Source organism: Halichoerus grypus, chromosome 11 (assembly GCF_964656455.1).
Source record: "Halichoerus grypus chromosome 11, mHalGry1.hap1.1, whole genome shotgun sequence".
Lineage (NCBI taxonomy): Eukaryota > Metazoa > Chordata > Mammalia > Carnivora > Phocidae > Halichoerus > Halichoerus grypus.
In genome coordinates this window covers 57,218,683-57,234,721 of record NC_135722.1, presented here as the reverse complement: position 1 = coordinate 57,234,721, position 16,039 = coordinate 57,218,683, and the positions used below count along the sequence as shown (strand labels likewise).

At 46.7% G+C, this 16,039-nt stretch overlaps 1 protein-coding gene across 2 annotated transcripts in view; it reads left to right on the top strand.

Moving 5' to 3' along the window:
* Positions 1–16,039, top strand: part of TENM4 (teneurin transmembrane protein 4) — a 2,958,785-nt gene that overhangs the window by 2,846,485 nt on the left and 96,261 nt on the right. For both annotated transcript variants that reach the window (XM_078058602.1, XM_078058603.1), the window contains 2 exons: positions 1,171–1,197; positions 8,601–8,747. In XM_078058602.1, coding sequence (XP_077914728.1) covers positions 1,171–1,197; positions 8,601–8,747 — 174 coding nt within the window. The remainder of the gene's footprint in view (positions 1–1,170; positions 1,198–8,600; positions 8,748–16,039) is intronic.

Genomic DNA, 16,039 nt, shown 5'->3' with positions numbered 1-16,039 from the left:
CTAGGGCTTCCACATAAGGCCCCAGCATTGCAGTCCAGTCCTAGTTACAGGCTTTGGATTCATGTATGAAATCAAGCTGAGGATGGAGGCCCGCCTGGCAGAAAGCTTCAGGCCCTTCAGGAGGTGGCCATTGATCCGGCATGTGGGGAGCTGTAGAAAGGGGGTGGGAGGGAAGCTCCTCAAATAGCTATGAGGAGCCCAGGTGGGGAAGATGAGATGGTAGTACTGATTAATGCTGGGAACTAAGGGGGCTGCCCTGCTTTCAACACACAGCCCCATATATGCACCGTGGGGTTTATTTTAGAGCAGTGTTTGACACCCATCCTCACAGAGAAGCAAAACCTTAGATTGCCAAGTAAGCCAATGATTGAATGCAGCCCCTCCATTGGAAAACAAAGCATACATCATTCTATCTTTTGAGTTAACGAGCATTGAGAAGTGGTCAGGTTTTGTTTTCTTTTTTCTTGTTTTTCACAGTGACATCCATTGACCTGCACCTTACATTCTCTGTAAGATGCACCAAGGAGAAATGCATCTTATTTAGAACACCAAGCATTCCGCATTCAAGTCTGTGTGGGCACATGTGTCCGTGGAAAATTCAAGAATGGCAAACAGATACTCTGGCGGTATATTTGACTAAAGACTCGGCCCACTTCCCTAGTGCATATCAGAGATGATCCCAAGTTTGCATATTTCTAAGTTCCAGCTCCCAGGAAACCCCTCTGCCCAGACAGGGAACACTTGTTCTTATATGGCTGCTTCTCCCAAACGGAAGTTGGACGCTGCTCTGGGTAGACAAAGGGCAAGTTCTAGTTTTCCATAAAGTTGAATACACCTGACAGAGCAGGAGCATGGCCACGTTTGCAGCTTCCCATCCTCCTTTTTCTCCTGTTTTCCCTATCCCTGTGTCTTCTTGTATACGATCACATTTCCAAACCCCTGGATCATAGAATGAGTTGAAGTTCCTTTTGACCCTTCCTGGAGAATGTGCTTGCTCTCCTTCTCTCTCTTGTCATCTTGTCTTTGGTTTTATTTTCCCCACCATGGCAGGTCTGTCCCAAATGTGGGGCACATGCCCCCGTGTCCCCTGAGCACCTGGCATGGTTACGTGGTAGGCAGTGTTGCACTTACTTGATCCTACCTTAAATGTCCTGTCTTTTATTCCCCAAGCGCACTATCTGGATAGGGTAGTTAAAGGTATGGTCTTCCTTCCTCTATTTTCCTATTGTCTTTGTGTGTGTGTGTGTTTGTGTATGAGCATAAAAGAAGAACTATGTATATAAACAATGTATATACACCCCAGAAGCATGGTGTCTAGATGCTGCCACATCCCCAGCTTTGTCACAGCATTCGCTGCCCAGAGGGTGGGTTTTTGGTCACAAGGTGGTTGATATACCTGGAGCATCATTCTTCCCCCTAAAGTGTGTTTGTGACATTACCATTGTGCCGTTGTCCTTCCCTCCGCGCACACACATACACCCCTCACTCTTTCTGCCCCATCTTCTGTCACCCTGCCCATCCCTTATAGCCCCTAGTCCATCAGAATTAAGATACTGAGGACCAGGGTGGGTGGCCTGAGAAAAGAAGAGGCCCCAGAGCGAGCTAAGACGTCTGAACAAACTCCATTGCGTTACTGTTGTCATGTTCATTCACCCAACAAGCACATATGAAGCACCTGCTAGTACTAGTGCTGTGTGGTAGATGCTGTGACAGGCTCTGGGCAACTGGGGACCTCAGGGAGTGGGTGGTCTGTTTGCTTGGGTTTTTCTTTTTTTTCCTTTTCAGAGAAGGCCCGAGTTTGGTAAGGTTTACGTTTGAGGAGTGTTCCCTATAGGCAAAGTAATTCCATTTTCAGCATCTTCATTAATTAGCTAGTGCCCCATTTTCCAAATAGGCCTGATTCCTGTAAGAGTAAGTCTGGGAAAGATCAGATATGTGTGCACGTAAAAGAGCTCAAGCCCCCTGAGGAGAAATATCCTGCCATATTCATCGTTTTATCCTGAAGTCCTAACATATCACCTGGCATAGATTATGTACTCAGTGGTTAAGGACAAATACTTCCAAGTCAGACTGCCTGAGAATGAATCCCAAGTCCACCAGTAAACGAATTAGGTGACCTTGGGCAAGTTACTTAACCTCCCTTCACTTGGGAGTCCTTGTACAATGAACTTGGTAACAGGACCTACCTCATAGGGTTGGCATTAGAATCAAGCAAAATAATCACTGCAACGTGCTTAGCACACAGGCAGGGATGATGCTCAATAAACGTTAGCGATGCTATTTTATCGTTGTATTCTTATTCTCACCCTTAATTTGGAGAACTTCATTAGCCAGAGTCATTGTTGAAATTGTAAAGAAAATGGCTAAATTGGCTTTTAGTAAGAGATAGCAACTGCTGTTTAAAACCTTATGGAAAGGGTTTGGGGGAAACAGAAATGACTGAATGCTTTCCAACCAGAATATCTTTGCCAAGTACAGGAAAGGTGTTAGTGCGGCCCATCAGATGGATGCCTGGTGTTGAGAAGCAGGGTTCCTTGCATTTTACATGCTGGTCTTCAACTGAGAATATAGTCATTCCGGCAAGAGAGTGTAGTCCCTGTGCATTTCACACATAATCATAATCAGAGGAATCTTCGGTATGGATTAAATTTAATAATGTTACTATCTATTTGGTAGACTTTTTTCCTACTATCTGAATTTTTTTCATATCCATGAGTCTTAAGCAAGTCCTTTGAATTTTTTTAAGGGAGAAGATATAACTATACTCATTTTATTGGAAAAGGAAATTGAAGTTGAGGGGTCCACCCTGGGTCACCGCTGTAGTGAGTGGCGGAGCCAGGATTTTGAATTTCCATATTTCTAGCTTTCTATCTTCTATCACCATTCACCAAGAATGTCCCATAATTTCCAATATTCTTCCTCCAAACCATGCCTTCCAAACTGGCACCCTCACCAGGAAGTGACACATATTTTCTCTCAAACCACCTGTTCTGATCTTTAGTTCAGAAAATATCACCAGACCTTTATTTGGATTAGGCCAATAAATCATAACTTGCTTTAAAAGACAAACTTTTTTTTACCAAAATTTCGGTTTTAACCAGGCCCCCATCCTGCTGACTCCCTGGTATAATGGATACTAATCCTAAAAAAAAAGATTTCAGAGACCTGTACCGTGCAAACTCAGGACTTGTCAGATTAAAGTATCATGCCGGCAAAGACAAGTCGACTTTTGTTCTTTGTTTTCCATTTGCATCGGTAGAGACTAAAGAAACAACATGCACTTAACAGATATGTTGAACTCCTCCTAAGTGCCAGAAAATGTGGATACCACACCACAGAAATGCTTCCTATTCTTGTATTTACGGCAGTCTGGCAGAGTAGACACTAATAAAACAAATAATCCAACAAGTGTGATGAGGGTTATGCTAGGAGTTGTCCAGGGGCCACTTAGCAAGAAGACCACCCCCCCCCCCGCAATTGAGGCAGTGCCTTGTAGACCAAGATTGTGAACTTTAGCAGAAGCATATGAGAAAACCACTAAAGGTTTTTAAAAGCAGGATGATGGCTTGATGACATTTGTGATTTGGAAGGATCAATCTGGCCATATTGGGGAAAAAAGAGTTGAGGTGGAACATTTGGGGGCAAACAGACCAATTAGGAGACTCTTGCCATCATCGACGTGGGAGATGATGATGACCTTGTTTAGGGAAGTGACTGTAGGGATGAAAAAGTACAAGAGGACTGGAAAGAGAACCATAAAGAAAGGGACATTCCGATATATGGTAGAGTTAACACACAGCTCCTTTGCCACTTAACTAAAAACTATCTTCAAGGATTCAGAAAGTCTTCTTATCATCCCTGACGCTAGCTTCAAGGGGACTTCTTCATAGGCTTACACAGAGGCTGAAGATAAAGTGGTCCCTTGTCATTTAAAGGGCATCTTTTCTTTTGAAAAGCTTAGGCCTTCTCTAAACCTTGAAATTACATTATTTTGGCTCTAGCAAATGCCTGATGTGAGTCCTTCCAGAGGGGATTGTTAATGTCAGTTTGGTTCTCTGAATTATTGATGAGTTTCAGAGTTTGTAGAATTAATGAGCTTTAGTGGTGGGTAAGGATGGGCATTTTGCTTTAAGAAAGTCAGCAAGTCACCCCAGAGGTGGCTTCCTCTTCCTGGCTAATGGGGGTGTGATTACTCCAGAAGCAAACTCCTGGCTGAAAGCAAACCTCATTTAACCCACAGGTACTCAGAGTCCCTCTGAAACCCCGAAACCGATAGGACAGTGCAGACCCCCAGGGTATAACTTGGTCCATTTGAAGAAACTAACGGTATTTAAAGTGTTCCTGTGATTTCACAGATAGAGCTTCCCCTCCCCAAGAACGCACGCCAAACAGCACAGAACGTGTGCACTCGGCATCGTGGGCTAAGCCGAGCTCACTGGAGCAGGGATTCCCAAAGAGGGCTTTGTGGAATGGAATATTCCACATTATTATAAGTGGTTATAGGGGAAAGAAGGTTCTGAGGTCAAATTGGAAAATGTCCTGATAATCAAATAAGCAAGTTTCTTTATTGTCAGACCTTCAGAGCCTTTAACGTATTAATGTTCAGTGTGACTTTCTACAATGAGATTATAGGATAAAACGTTTTCCAAACTTACTTGACTGCAGAAGCTTGTTTTTGAGGACCTCATAGAACTGGCATTCTGCAAAATTCACTTTGAGAAATATTGTTTGAGAGTATGAGACCCATTGTAAGTCCTTCCTGGAACAAAGTAAGGTGTAGGTAAATAGAATATGAAATTATCGAGGGCAGAGGGCATACAGAGATATATCTCATCTCTCTATGCCCTAGAATTAACACACGCCTGCCTGGCATCCAGTAGGTGCTGAGTTAAGTTTGTTGAAATTAAGAACAGTATCATCAAAATTACAGTTGTTTTGACCCTCTCAGTTGGGTCGGTTGTACTGGAAGGACCTAACGCATCATCTCATCTGAACCTTCATTTTATAGATAAGAAAATTGAGACCAAAAGAGGAAAAGTAACTTTGCAGAGATCTCACAAGTTAGGCAGCAGGTACCAGAACCTAGGTCTCTTGTCTCATTCATTGGTTCAACAAATACCCTTTGAGTACCTGCTATGTGCAAGGCTCTGGGTTAAAGCCAACATTGCCTTTATGGAGTTTATATTCTAATGGAGGGAATAAGACATTAAACTAATTGCAAAACTAATAATTTATGTATACTTGGGACACTTGCTTCCAAGGAGGACAGAGCACTAGGAAAGCATGAAGCGGTGGGCCTGGGCTGGGACTCGTGGCCTTGAACTCATCTTGCTGCCTCCCACTGAGCTGCATGTTGACCCCCATGACCACGCTGCTGGGCTCATCTTAGCTGTCTTTGGCAGGGTTTGTATTATGAGGACCATAGCTCTTGACCCAAACATTGATACAGCTGGAACTGGCAAAGGTTATTTTCTGATTTGTGAATTTCTTAGTGAAGTTATACAATATTAAGACAAATCAATTCAATAATAATAATAATAGCACCTATCATTTATTGAATGCCTACTTACGTTACCTACCCTGCTAAATAATTAACATACATTATCTCCTTAATCTTCTCAGCAACTCTTTGAATTAGGTATTACCTCCATTTTACAGATGACAATACTGAGGCAGAGAGAGTTAAATAATTTGCCAGTCATCCCATGGGTAGTAACTAAAAAGGTAGTATGGGGATTTGAATTGAGGTCTGCCCAGTTCCAAAGTCCACACTGTGTTACAACACATGGTTTTAATTTACAATTTAGGATTAAATGGTGTGAAATTGGAACTGCCTTAGAAAATCAGGATCTGAAAGAATAACAAAAAGTTATTTAATTTAAAAGTAATATGTGTGAAGTGTCTAGCACAGTGGCAAGCCATGGTAGGCCCTCAACAGATGGCAACTGTCATGGTATCACTGTCCTGAAGCCTCTAAACCAGCAGGTGGCAAACTACAGGACACGGACCAAATCTGGCCCATCACCTGTTTTTGTAAATAAAGTTTTATCAAAACACAGCCATCATTCATTTGTAAGTTATGTCTGGCTGCTTTCCCACTACAATACCAGATTTGAATAATTGCAGCAGAGACCCTATGGCTCACAAGCCTAAAATATTTATTATCTGGACCTTCACAGACAAAATTGGCTGCTTTGATCTAGACAAGTGCCTCAGGTTTCTATGTTGCCATTCGGTGAGCCCTGTGTGAGGTTTGGGTACAACTCATGATACTGTATGCCTTCTGCTCAAAATAGAAGGTAAAGGTCAGTAGAAGATTCATATACTGTCTTGAAGCTGTAGGTCAGGCTTTGTGCATCATGCACACATTATATTATTTAATCCCCTGCGAAACCCCATTGTATAAGTAGGCTGGGGCTCAAAGAAATTAAATAAGGTCGTAAAAGCCACTGAGTGCTGAACCAGACTGGTAGGGCATCCAGGCTTATACTCTTTGCAGCTAACGGGAGGCTACATCATGGAGCAAGAGAAAGCAATCTACTACCATTCTTAACCATTGGACTCAACTTCCTTCCTCCAAGACTGATTTCAAATACAAATGGGGCTCCATTGAAAGGCAGTTCCTGCTGGGTGGATAAACATTCAAATGGGACTAGTCAGGGAAAGAAGGGGTCCCTAATTGCTTGGACCGGGAAGGGTGGCTGGTGTTGGGAGCCGGGTCCGATGCCTGGCTGATCACCTGCATGCCACAGTACAGTTCCTGAGCTTGTACGCCTGCTGTCCCGGTCACCTGTGGGGGAGCCATGCTGGTGGCTTCCCACCCTTCCCAACAGGCTTCTGCTGTGCAAAGACCAGAGTCCACATTTGCTTCTAAACTTCTGCAAGGATCCCTCCTAGGCTTGGAGTGCACAGTCAATAACTTTCTTCCTTTGAATGACAAACACGGTGGCCAGAGTGATTGATTGGCTGCTGTCTGAACATCTCAAATACAAATGAACATGTTCTTTTCTTTTACTTTGTAATAAAAGTCAACTACCAACAGGCCTTGAAACACTAAAGTTTTATATTCTAATTGATGGGTCATTCGGGGCATCCCTGCCTCAGCCTACATCTTGTATGGGACAGCTACATTCACACTGGTCCCATTTAAGAATAAGGGGTCAATTTTCAGTTATTTTGTGGCAGAAGATTTACTTTGTAGCCATATTTGTAGCAGTTTGCTGCTCATAATAATAAATTAAGTTTTATAGATGACTTTGACGTCCGTACCCTTCCCTAAGACTGAGCAGGGCCAGAGAGAAGACACAGAAGGCAGGCCAGTGAAAGGTGTTTTTTGAAAGCCTCTCTGAGGAAGGAGTTGACAGGTGTTAAAATGAAGACTTGAATGAAAACCAAGGGCCAAATAGAAGCTGAAGTGAACCATGTAACTTAACAGATTCTCAGACATAGATTTCTGAGCCCTGAACTCAGAGAGAAGGGTTTAAAAGGGTAGTAATAAAAAACCTGTAAATCTACTTGACTAGTAAGGATAACTCCCTACCTTATGATATGGGCAAAACGGAACCACGGCAGAATCTAAACATCGCCTGACCCTTCTGGATGCAATCACCCAAGCTTCTCTCAGACAGATGGCCACTCCCGTATCAGGTTCCCACCAGATTTTGTACATCTCCCCGAGGGCATTTAGCAGTGAAATATTTTGCTTATACAAATATGTCTCGTCTGATAGGCTGCATGCTCTTCAAGAATGAGAAGTAAGTCTTATTCATCTCTGTACCTCCAGTGCTAGCCCAGAGAAGGCGCTTGATAAAAGACAGGCACGTGAATGTACAGATGAACAAAATCAGGGAAGGGCAGCCTGCCCGTACCTGCGTTTGCAATCCCAGACAGCCCTAGCTAGTCTCTCTCATGGCAGTCGTCGGGGTCTTCTGTGTGTAGAACCCTCTTCCTAGTGGTGATACATAAGATGGGAAGGAGAAGACCCAAGGGCTCTTCCTCAAAGCAAACGGTTGTTTAGGAGAAAATGGGGCAAAATAAAAGCCTAGGGTCAAGTACAAGTAACAGTACAATGGTAGTTGACCCAGTAACAAGTGCTGAAAAAAGGATAGCCCTTCTAAAATGAGACCCAGAAGTGCTGAGGGAACATAAGGAGTAAACAGAGAGGTGAGTCCTTTGTTCCAAACAGCCCCCAGAAACGGGAAAAACACACGAGAGTGAACATGGAGCAGGGATCAGGCAAAAGTTTCCATCGGTCACCTTCTGTCAGGCTCCCATCCACGGACTCCCCCTTGGGCATCCTGATCACTTTTGAAAGGGGGGACATTTACTGCAGGTGTGAGTTTCAGACCTGTCCCCACCTTCCCAACTGTGCCACCTCCTCACCGGGCGGCCTTAGCAAGTCCTTCCACCTGTGAGTCTCGGTAGCACTCTCGGCAAGGTGGCATCGCGTCCCAGCGATCCCAGCCTCCCTGGGTGCTGAGGGCATCGGCATGCTGGTGGACGTGAGTGCGTTTCCCGAGCAGGCAGGAAGAGCGTGAGTGTGTGTGACCGCAGGTGGCTATGGGCGAGCAGACCTCCATGCCGTATGCTTTGCCTTGCAGAGGGTTGCCCTGGCTTGTGCAACGGCAACGGCAGATGCACCCTGGACCTGAATGGCTGGCACTGCGTCTGCCAGCTGGGCTGGAGAGGAGCAGGTTGTGACACATCCATGGAAACCGCCTGTGGTGACAGCAAAGACAACGATGGAGGTAGGGCTCCGGCACTGGGGACGCCATGCAGCGTGGGCGGGGGTCGGGCGGGGGCCCAGGGCGGCGGGCGGGCATAAAACTGCACATGTGGTCGAAGGAATGAGTACATGTCTCTAGTTGTTCCGTCTCAACTAATTTAAATGAACTAACGGAAATGAAATTAATGGCCATCTGACAGCCAGCGGAGGGGAGAAGCCATATGGAAGAAAGAATTTTCTAGCAATTCAATAGTGGGATGGGTTACCTGGCAAAGTTACACAATCCCCCTCACTGGAAATGGACAAGAAGAGGCCCGTCCAGTTTTGTATTACAGAAAGTGGCAGAAAGGATGCTTCTCCAGCAGAGGGAGGTTGAGTTACCTTTGGTTGAGATGCCTTCTCCCCTGATTCTGGTAGTAACCCCCAACAAGCCACCTTTGCCCCCACACCCTCTGTCCCTGTGGGTTTGTAATAGAATTGGTCTTAGTTAATAGGTTTTTTTCAAGTGCTGCACAGTCCAGACCCTCCCTAACAAAGAGAGGCCTAGTCTTGTGGAACATTTCTCAGCTGAGAGAGGAGAGACCAGGGTTCTAATCCCTATCAATTCCCTGTGTATCCCTAAGCAAGTTACTTGATGTCTCTGGGCCTCACACTTCCTATTTATGAAATGGGGCAGTTGGATCATGAGGACCATTCCAATCCTTATATTGGTCCTAGCATTAACCTTCTTTTTTCTGTTGTGTTACTTGGATAAATATGATCACGATGTGCTCTACTATCCCTCTTAGAAGATGGGTTGATCCTTCCTAACTCTCCTAATCTCAGGGGGTTAGTAGGAGAGATTAAAAAGATAGAGAAATGAAAAAAATTCTTGTGCTCCATAAATATCCAGAGTTCCTCCTACGGGGCCAGGCCCTAGGCCAGGCACAGCGATGACAGAGTCCCTTCACCCTTCCACGCCTCCAGATGTCACCAGAGCGCTGGCTGGCGAGGGACCAGCAAAGCCGGCAGGCAGAGAGAGGCCCTGACCCACCTGACAAGAAGATGTTCCTTCTTCGTGTAGTTCGGTCCATGAAACTGCTCCTGAAATGCTGTCACGCGTCTTCTCAGCTGTGACATAGTGACCCTCTGATGGGGCGTGTCTGTTTCATGCCCATTTCAGAGATGGGGAAACTGTGGCCCAAACATGCAAAGTGGCTGTAAAGTGAGAATAAGAATGCTTGCCCTGCAGGGTCGCTGTGAGGATGGCAGGTGCACTCAACGTGCCTGAGAGGCAGCTCAGCACAGCGATGAAAAGTGCGGGATCTCTACCCAGACAGCTGGGATTTAAACCCTGGCTCTCCCATGTGCTCACTGCAGGCCCCTGAGTGGGCTCTTCAACTTCTCTAAGCCTCAGTCCCTCACCTGCAAATGTCAGTTCCCGTTCTCCTGCGCCTTACTACCTGTAAGCACAGAAGCATGATATTTATGATAAAAATAAATATATACCCATATATAAATCATTATTTTTAAAAATTGGAATTATGCTCTCTATGAAATTTTACACTCTATTTATTTCACTTCAGATTATAATGTGTTTTTCCATATAATAATGTATTTTGACCTTTTTCATCTCTTGATTAAAATTTGTGTCCCAAACTGTTCCATGCTCCTTGCTAGAAGGGAAATAATTCAAGTGTACAAGGAAAGTAAGAGCCATAGTTTAGAGATCATCCCCTGGTGCCAGGCACTGTGCTGGGCGCTCTGTGGACGTGATGTCCAGCCCTTCACAACAGACATGCAGGGCAGACATTTCCATGTGGGGAAACTGAGGCTGGGTTAGCTGAAGACATTTGCCCAGTGTCACACAGTGGATCAGCAGGAGAGCTAGGGTTAGAATGGAATGGGTGTTTCAAAAAAAGAAGCCAGAGTATAAAATCCCCTGGAATCTTAAAACAACCAGACCCCTTTGGATGAAGGGTTTGTAAGCAGCTTCAAGGTGTGATCATCTCTTCAGGCGCTGTCGGTCCCATGAAAAATGATCGTGGATTGCAATACAGATCACTGATAGATGCCACCTGGAAGGAGAAATTTCAGGAGAGCGAGAACAAAACTCTCTGCCCTCCCTCCTCCTCCCCATCTCCCACTGCTGGAATGGAGAGCTCCCGTAAAGCCATAGAATTCGGTCACCCTTCAGACTATCTCTAAACCACATTTCTTGTGATAAGAGATAAGAGAGAAATTGACCTTTAAAAATCCTGTGTTGCAAGGGGCAGATAGAGATTTTGGAAGCCTTTTCAAAGAAGGCACAGAGTTTATTATCGCAAATGACAAAAACTTCTCCCAGATGTGTACGGGGGGCGGGGGGAGGCATACCCCCCATCCCCAGGGCCTCCCTGGGTGCTGCTCACGGGCTGCTGTAAGGCTGTTCTGCGGCCGCAGTAAGACAGGCTTGGCTGCTGGGCTGTGGGGCCCGGGCAGCAGCTAAGCCCACAGGGAGAGAGATGGACGGGTTACACACCATCCACGGGGCCGTGAGTGTGAGGACCATGCAAACAACTGCAACACAAAGAGTTTGCTCATCCATGAATTTCCCAGACCTGTTCCCATCTCTGTTCTCCTCTCAGCTTGCTCATGTCCACCCCTCTGGTCCCAGTTCAGGCATTCGGTCTTCTGGGACATAGCCCAGCCCGCAGCCCAAGCTGGATTCCCAGCTTCTGGCTTCCACGGCCCCATCTCTTCCTTCTTTCCCAGCACTCTGTTGTCTCTGGCTCACCCAGCACACCGCATCCCACAGAGGCGTGACCGCCTTCCCGTCTGTCCACACGGTGGGCGCCGAAGGGACGGGCCTGTCCCCGTGCCTCCTTTCTAAGGAGAGGAATAAATTCCTCCCCGGGGGACTGGCTTCCACCACACCCCAGGGCCCGGCCACAGTGATGAGCTGTTTGCCTCAGGGTCTTCAGATCATCATTCGTTTCTTTGTTCATTCACTCAGCAAACGCGATGCTCACTGTGTGCGAGGCGCCGGGCTCCGCATTCGGGGTAGAGAAGTCAGCAAGTCTGCTCCTGCCCTCCGTGGAGGAACTAGAACATCTAGAGCATGGACAGAAAAGGATGGAGACTGTGGCATTGTGCTAACAGCTGGGTTTGGAGAAAGATAAGAAACCAAACTCCCAGCTCCGCCACACTTCACTAGCAGGATGACGTTGTCAGTCACTTGACCTAAGCCCCAGTGTCCTCATCTGTAAAGACGAGAAGGCTAGCTGAACCACCACCTTCGACAGGATCCTAGGGCACACCATTGGCTTTCTGAGGGAGTTTCAGCCGGCCAGCCACCAGGAGAGATGGGCCCGTGGCATAGAAAGGCGAGGAGGTGGCTGTCAGTCAGGTTAGCCCCCAGAGGCTGCCCCATTGACCCCCCCCAACTGAGGAGGATACCGACATCAGGCATGGAGGGGAGTCACCCAGGGTCCCACCACTCACTGGCAGCTGTTAAGATCACAGAAAAGCCACTGCTACTCAGGACAGGGACTGATGGCAGGGGACCTCACCCATTCCTGTGTCATAGCACCTGTCTGCAGAGGGGGCTCCAGGGAATGGCCACAGGCATGGGGAGGACCCCAGAACGTCACTGAATGACTCACTTCCTCTTTACAACCCAGGAACCCGCCAACAATCCTGAAGGGCTGACGGAGATTACTCTCCTGGTGTCACATGAACAAATGATGTCTCAGACGTAGGAAGGGGTGGCCCAAGGTCTCACAGTGAGAAAGAGACAGAGCTGGGGAAGGAACTGGCTCTTCGGGCTTCTAGCCTGGATTTTTTTTCTCTCCTATGCCCCACTCCCTAGTTCTCAAGGTCACTTGACACCCACCAGCAGGGCAGGCACTGAGGAGGGGGCTGAAGGAAACAGCATGGCCTTTATCCACAAGTCGGTAGCACTTAGGTGGAAATGTTAGCAGAAGCCCCCGCTGTGTGCACAATGTAGCATTTCAGCCTGGGGGGAGCTTCAAGTTGAAGGGTCACGAGGACTTGAACCCCTCTGGAATGTTCATTTAGTGCCCCAGAGACCTGCATCTTTTGTCTGTTTTTTTCCTCCCTCCCTCCCTTTTTTTCCATTTTTCTTTTTACTCTCTGGTTTGACTCTTCTGGACACTTCCTCTCCGCTTCCCTTTGCCCTCCACGCCATCAGAGGTCACTGCTGGGTCCGGTATTGTGACCCTCCAGCCTTCAGGAGCCCCAGCGGCCTCCCACATTTCCTTCTGCCCCCTTCACTTTGACCATGTAAGCAGAGAGAGGAAGGAAAAAGGATATTTCTGGGGGGTGGGAGGAATGTTCTCTCCCAAAAGTTGGGGTTTAGAGTTCAAGAGGGTTTTACTGAAAATTTTAAGGAAATAGAGAAAAATCCTCCCTATTTTCCTGGTGTTTTTTGTTTGTCTTTCTGTTTGCCATAAGAAAGGACTGTCAATGGGAATAGCATACAAATGAAATACGGACATTTTTTAAGTCAACCGACTTGTGTGTAATATACAGTTAAGTAAGATATGAAGTCCTTGGAAAATGTAAATATTTCCAAACTAGCCAAACTGGAGAATCATGAAAACTGTACATTGAGGTGTTTCTAGTCTACCCCAAAATTTACTTTTGTCTCCCCAAAGCTACTTTTTCCTCTTAACATGCCTCTTCTCAAGTCTGTCACCTCTGCCTAAGAAAACAGAAGCATGGAAGTCTCCCTTACTGTAGGCAGCCACATGCCCCCTATCAGGCTACCGGGTGCTGCCTTTGAAAACAGAGGGATTTGCACGAAAGCCTGTCTCGTAAACTGCACCTTTGATAAGAATTTTGTGGGCCCCACTCATTTTTGAAACAGGGGCTTCCTTTAATAATGATCATCTCTATTAGCAGAGGTTTAGCCCACATTTACTACTTCGCAAATATTTGCTGAGTCAATGATGAGGGAGCGTCCACCCAGGAAGGCCTAGGCGGACAGAATTGTTGGCCTGGCATTGTCACTCTGTCCCGTGAAGTGTACTCATGAGCCATCCCACGATCCCAGCACTTTCATGAGAGCCCTGCTTGTGTGATGTGGCTCCATTTCAGAGAACGCCAATCTTCAAGTCTCCTGGGTCTCCACTTCCTGACTTACCGGTGTGTCTCTCAGGCCATCTTTGTCTAGTTCAGTTCTTCAAAGCCAGGCTGTATTCAGAAAGAGCTGCCCTGAAATGTGTGTGGGAGGGAGCCAGGACAGGTCCATTGTGAGGATGCCTGTCCAAGGGAAGCACCCGGCCAGGGAGCTAACAGGGACTCTTGTTTACCAAGCACAGACTTAGGTGCTGGTCATCATGCCAAGTGCTCATGTCCGTGATCTCACCTAATCCCCCCAGCCCAGCTGTGAGGCACGTCTGATTGTGCCCTTTGTAGATGGGCCGAATTGAAGCTCAGAGCCCTTGCTGAGACTTTCATTTCCAGCAGAATGGCCAACTAGATCACAAAGGGCCTCTGATCCCAAGAAACAACGATTTGTTTTTTAAATTGATGGCTTAATTTGTTTTTGTTTTTTTAAGATTTTTTTTTTAATTTATTTTTTGACAGAGAGAGACACAGCAAGAGAGGGAACACAAGCAGGGGGAGTGGGAGAGGGAGAAGCAGGCTTCCCGTGGAGCAGGGAGCCCAATGCGGGGCTCGATCCTAGGATCCCGGGATCATCACCTGAGCCGAAGGCAGATGCTTAACGACTGAGCCACCCAGGCGCCCCAGCTTAATTTGTTTTTAAAAAAGGAAAGAAAATAGGAGTGTGGGGAAGCCTGATTCCAGAAGCAAGGATGAAACCAGAAGCTAGAGGAGGCACAGGGATACTGAGATGAGCTCCATGTCTGGGGAAGGAGAGAGAAAATCAACATTAGAGTGGGGGGAGGGGGAGTGAGTGCTGTGGTGGAGTTCACCCAGGGAGCCGGAAGGGCACAGAAGAGAGGTATTTCAGCAAGACTCATAAATTCATGTCTTCCACTTAAGAAAGAGTTCCCGGTGGGGCGCCTGGGTGGCTCAGTCGTTAAGCGTCTGCCTTTGGCTCAGGTCATGATCTCAGGGTCCTGGGATCGAGCCCCGCATCAGGCTCCCTGCTCCGCGGGAAGCCTGCTTCTCCCTCTCCCACTCCCCCTGCTTGTGTTCCCTCTCTCGCTGTGTCTCTCTCTGTCAAATAAATAAATAAAATCTTAAAAAAAAAAAAAAAAAAAAAGAAATAGTTCCCAAAAGTCTCTTCAGGACTCAAAGAACCTTTCATACTTCAGAAAGAACTGGGCTCAGATTCCAAGTCAGCTCCTTCTCTGACTACACAAACTTGACCAAGTTACTCTACCACTTTGAGCCTCCAGTTCCTCCTCTCTAAAATGAGGGTGATGGGGAACCTGGGCCGCTCAGTTAATTGAGCATCCAACTCTTGATTTCGGCCCCAGTCATGATCTCAGGGTCATGAGGTCAAGCTCCGCATCGGGCTCCACGCTCAGCACGGAGTCTGCTTGGGATTCTCTCTCTCTCTCTCTCAAGTGAATAAATAAATCTTTTTTAAAAATAAAATAAATAAAATGTGGGTGATGGTGACAACAGCGGCTACTTCACTGAGCTGGGAAGATTCAACGATGCATTCCTTGAAAGCATTCTTTGTCAAGCATTTAGCACAATGCCTGTGGTCGTCATCATCATCATTTAATATAATATTAATAATAATAACAGTAATTCCTGGATAACCTTCCCCGAGGACTAGAGAACAGGGAGCAGTGCTTCCAAGATGCCACAGAGCAAAGTGTTTATAAAGAGGTAAAAGACTGGCTTCCAGGGTCTGCTTCAGTGGTAAACAAGAGCAGGCAATAGCTAATAAAATTTCAAATTAGCCATGACTTTTCACAGCCCTTCAATTGTGCTTGCTGATTTAATGGTCAACGTCCCTGCTCCCTGGGATTGAATAATGGAGCATTTCTGCGGCGTTATGGATGCGGCAGCTGAATCTGTCAGGCTAACATCAATAGCAGAATGCAAATAACCCACAGCTTGGGCTGTAATTATGTGTTTAAGCAACGTCTGACAGGCGCAGCACGAGAAGGTGTGATGGAGCCGCCGTCCACCGGAGGAGACAGGTGCTTTGCTAGGCAGTTAGTGGGTGGATCTGGGCCCTGGCACAGGACCCACGAGTTAGGAGCCGGGACCATGCTGGGGTCAGAGGAGGCCTTTCCTCCACATCTCAAGATGAATCTGGGAGGTGAGCAGACCAAGGACAAATGGCCCTACACTTTGGTGAGCCATGTTGTAGACTCAGGGACAGGAAGGGGTGCCACCTCTTAG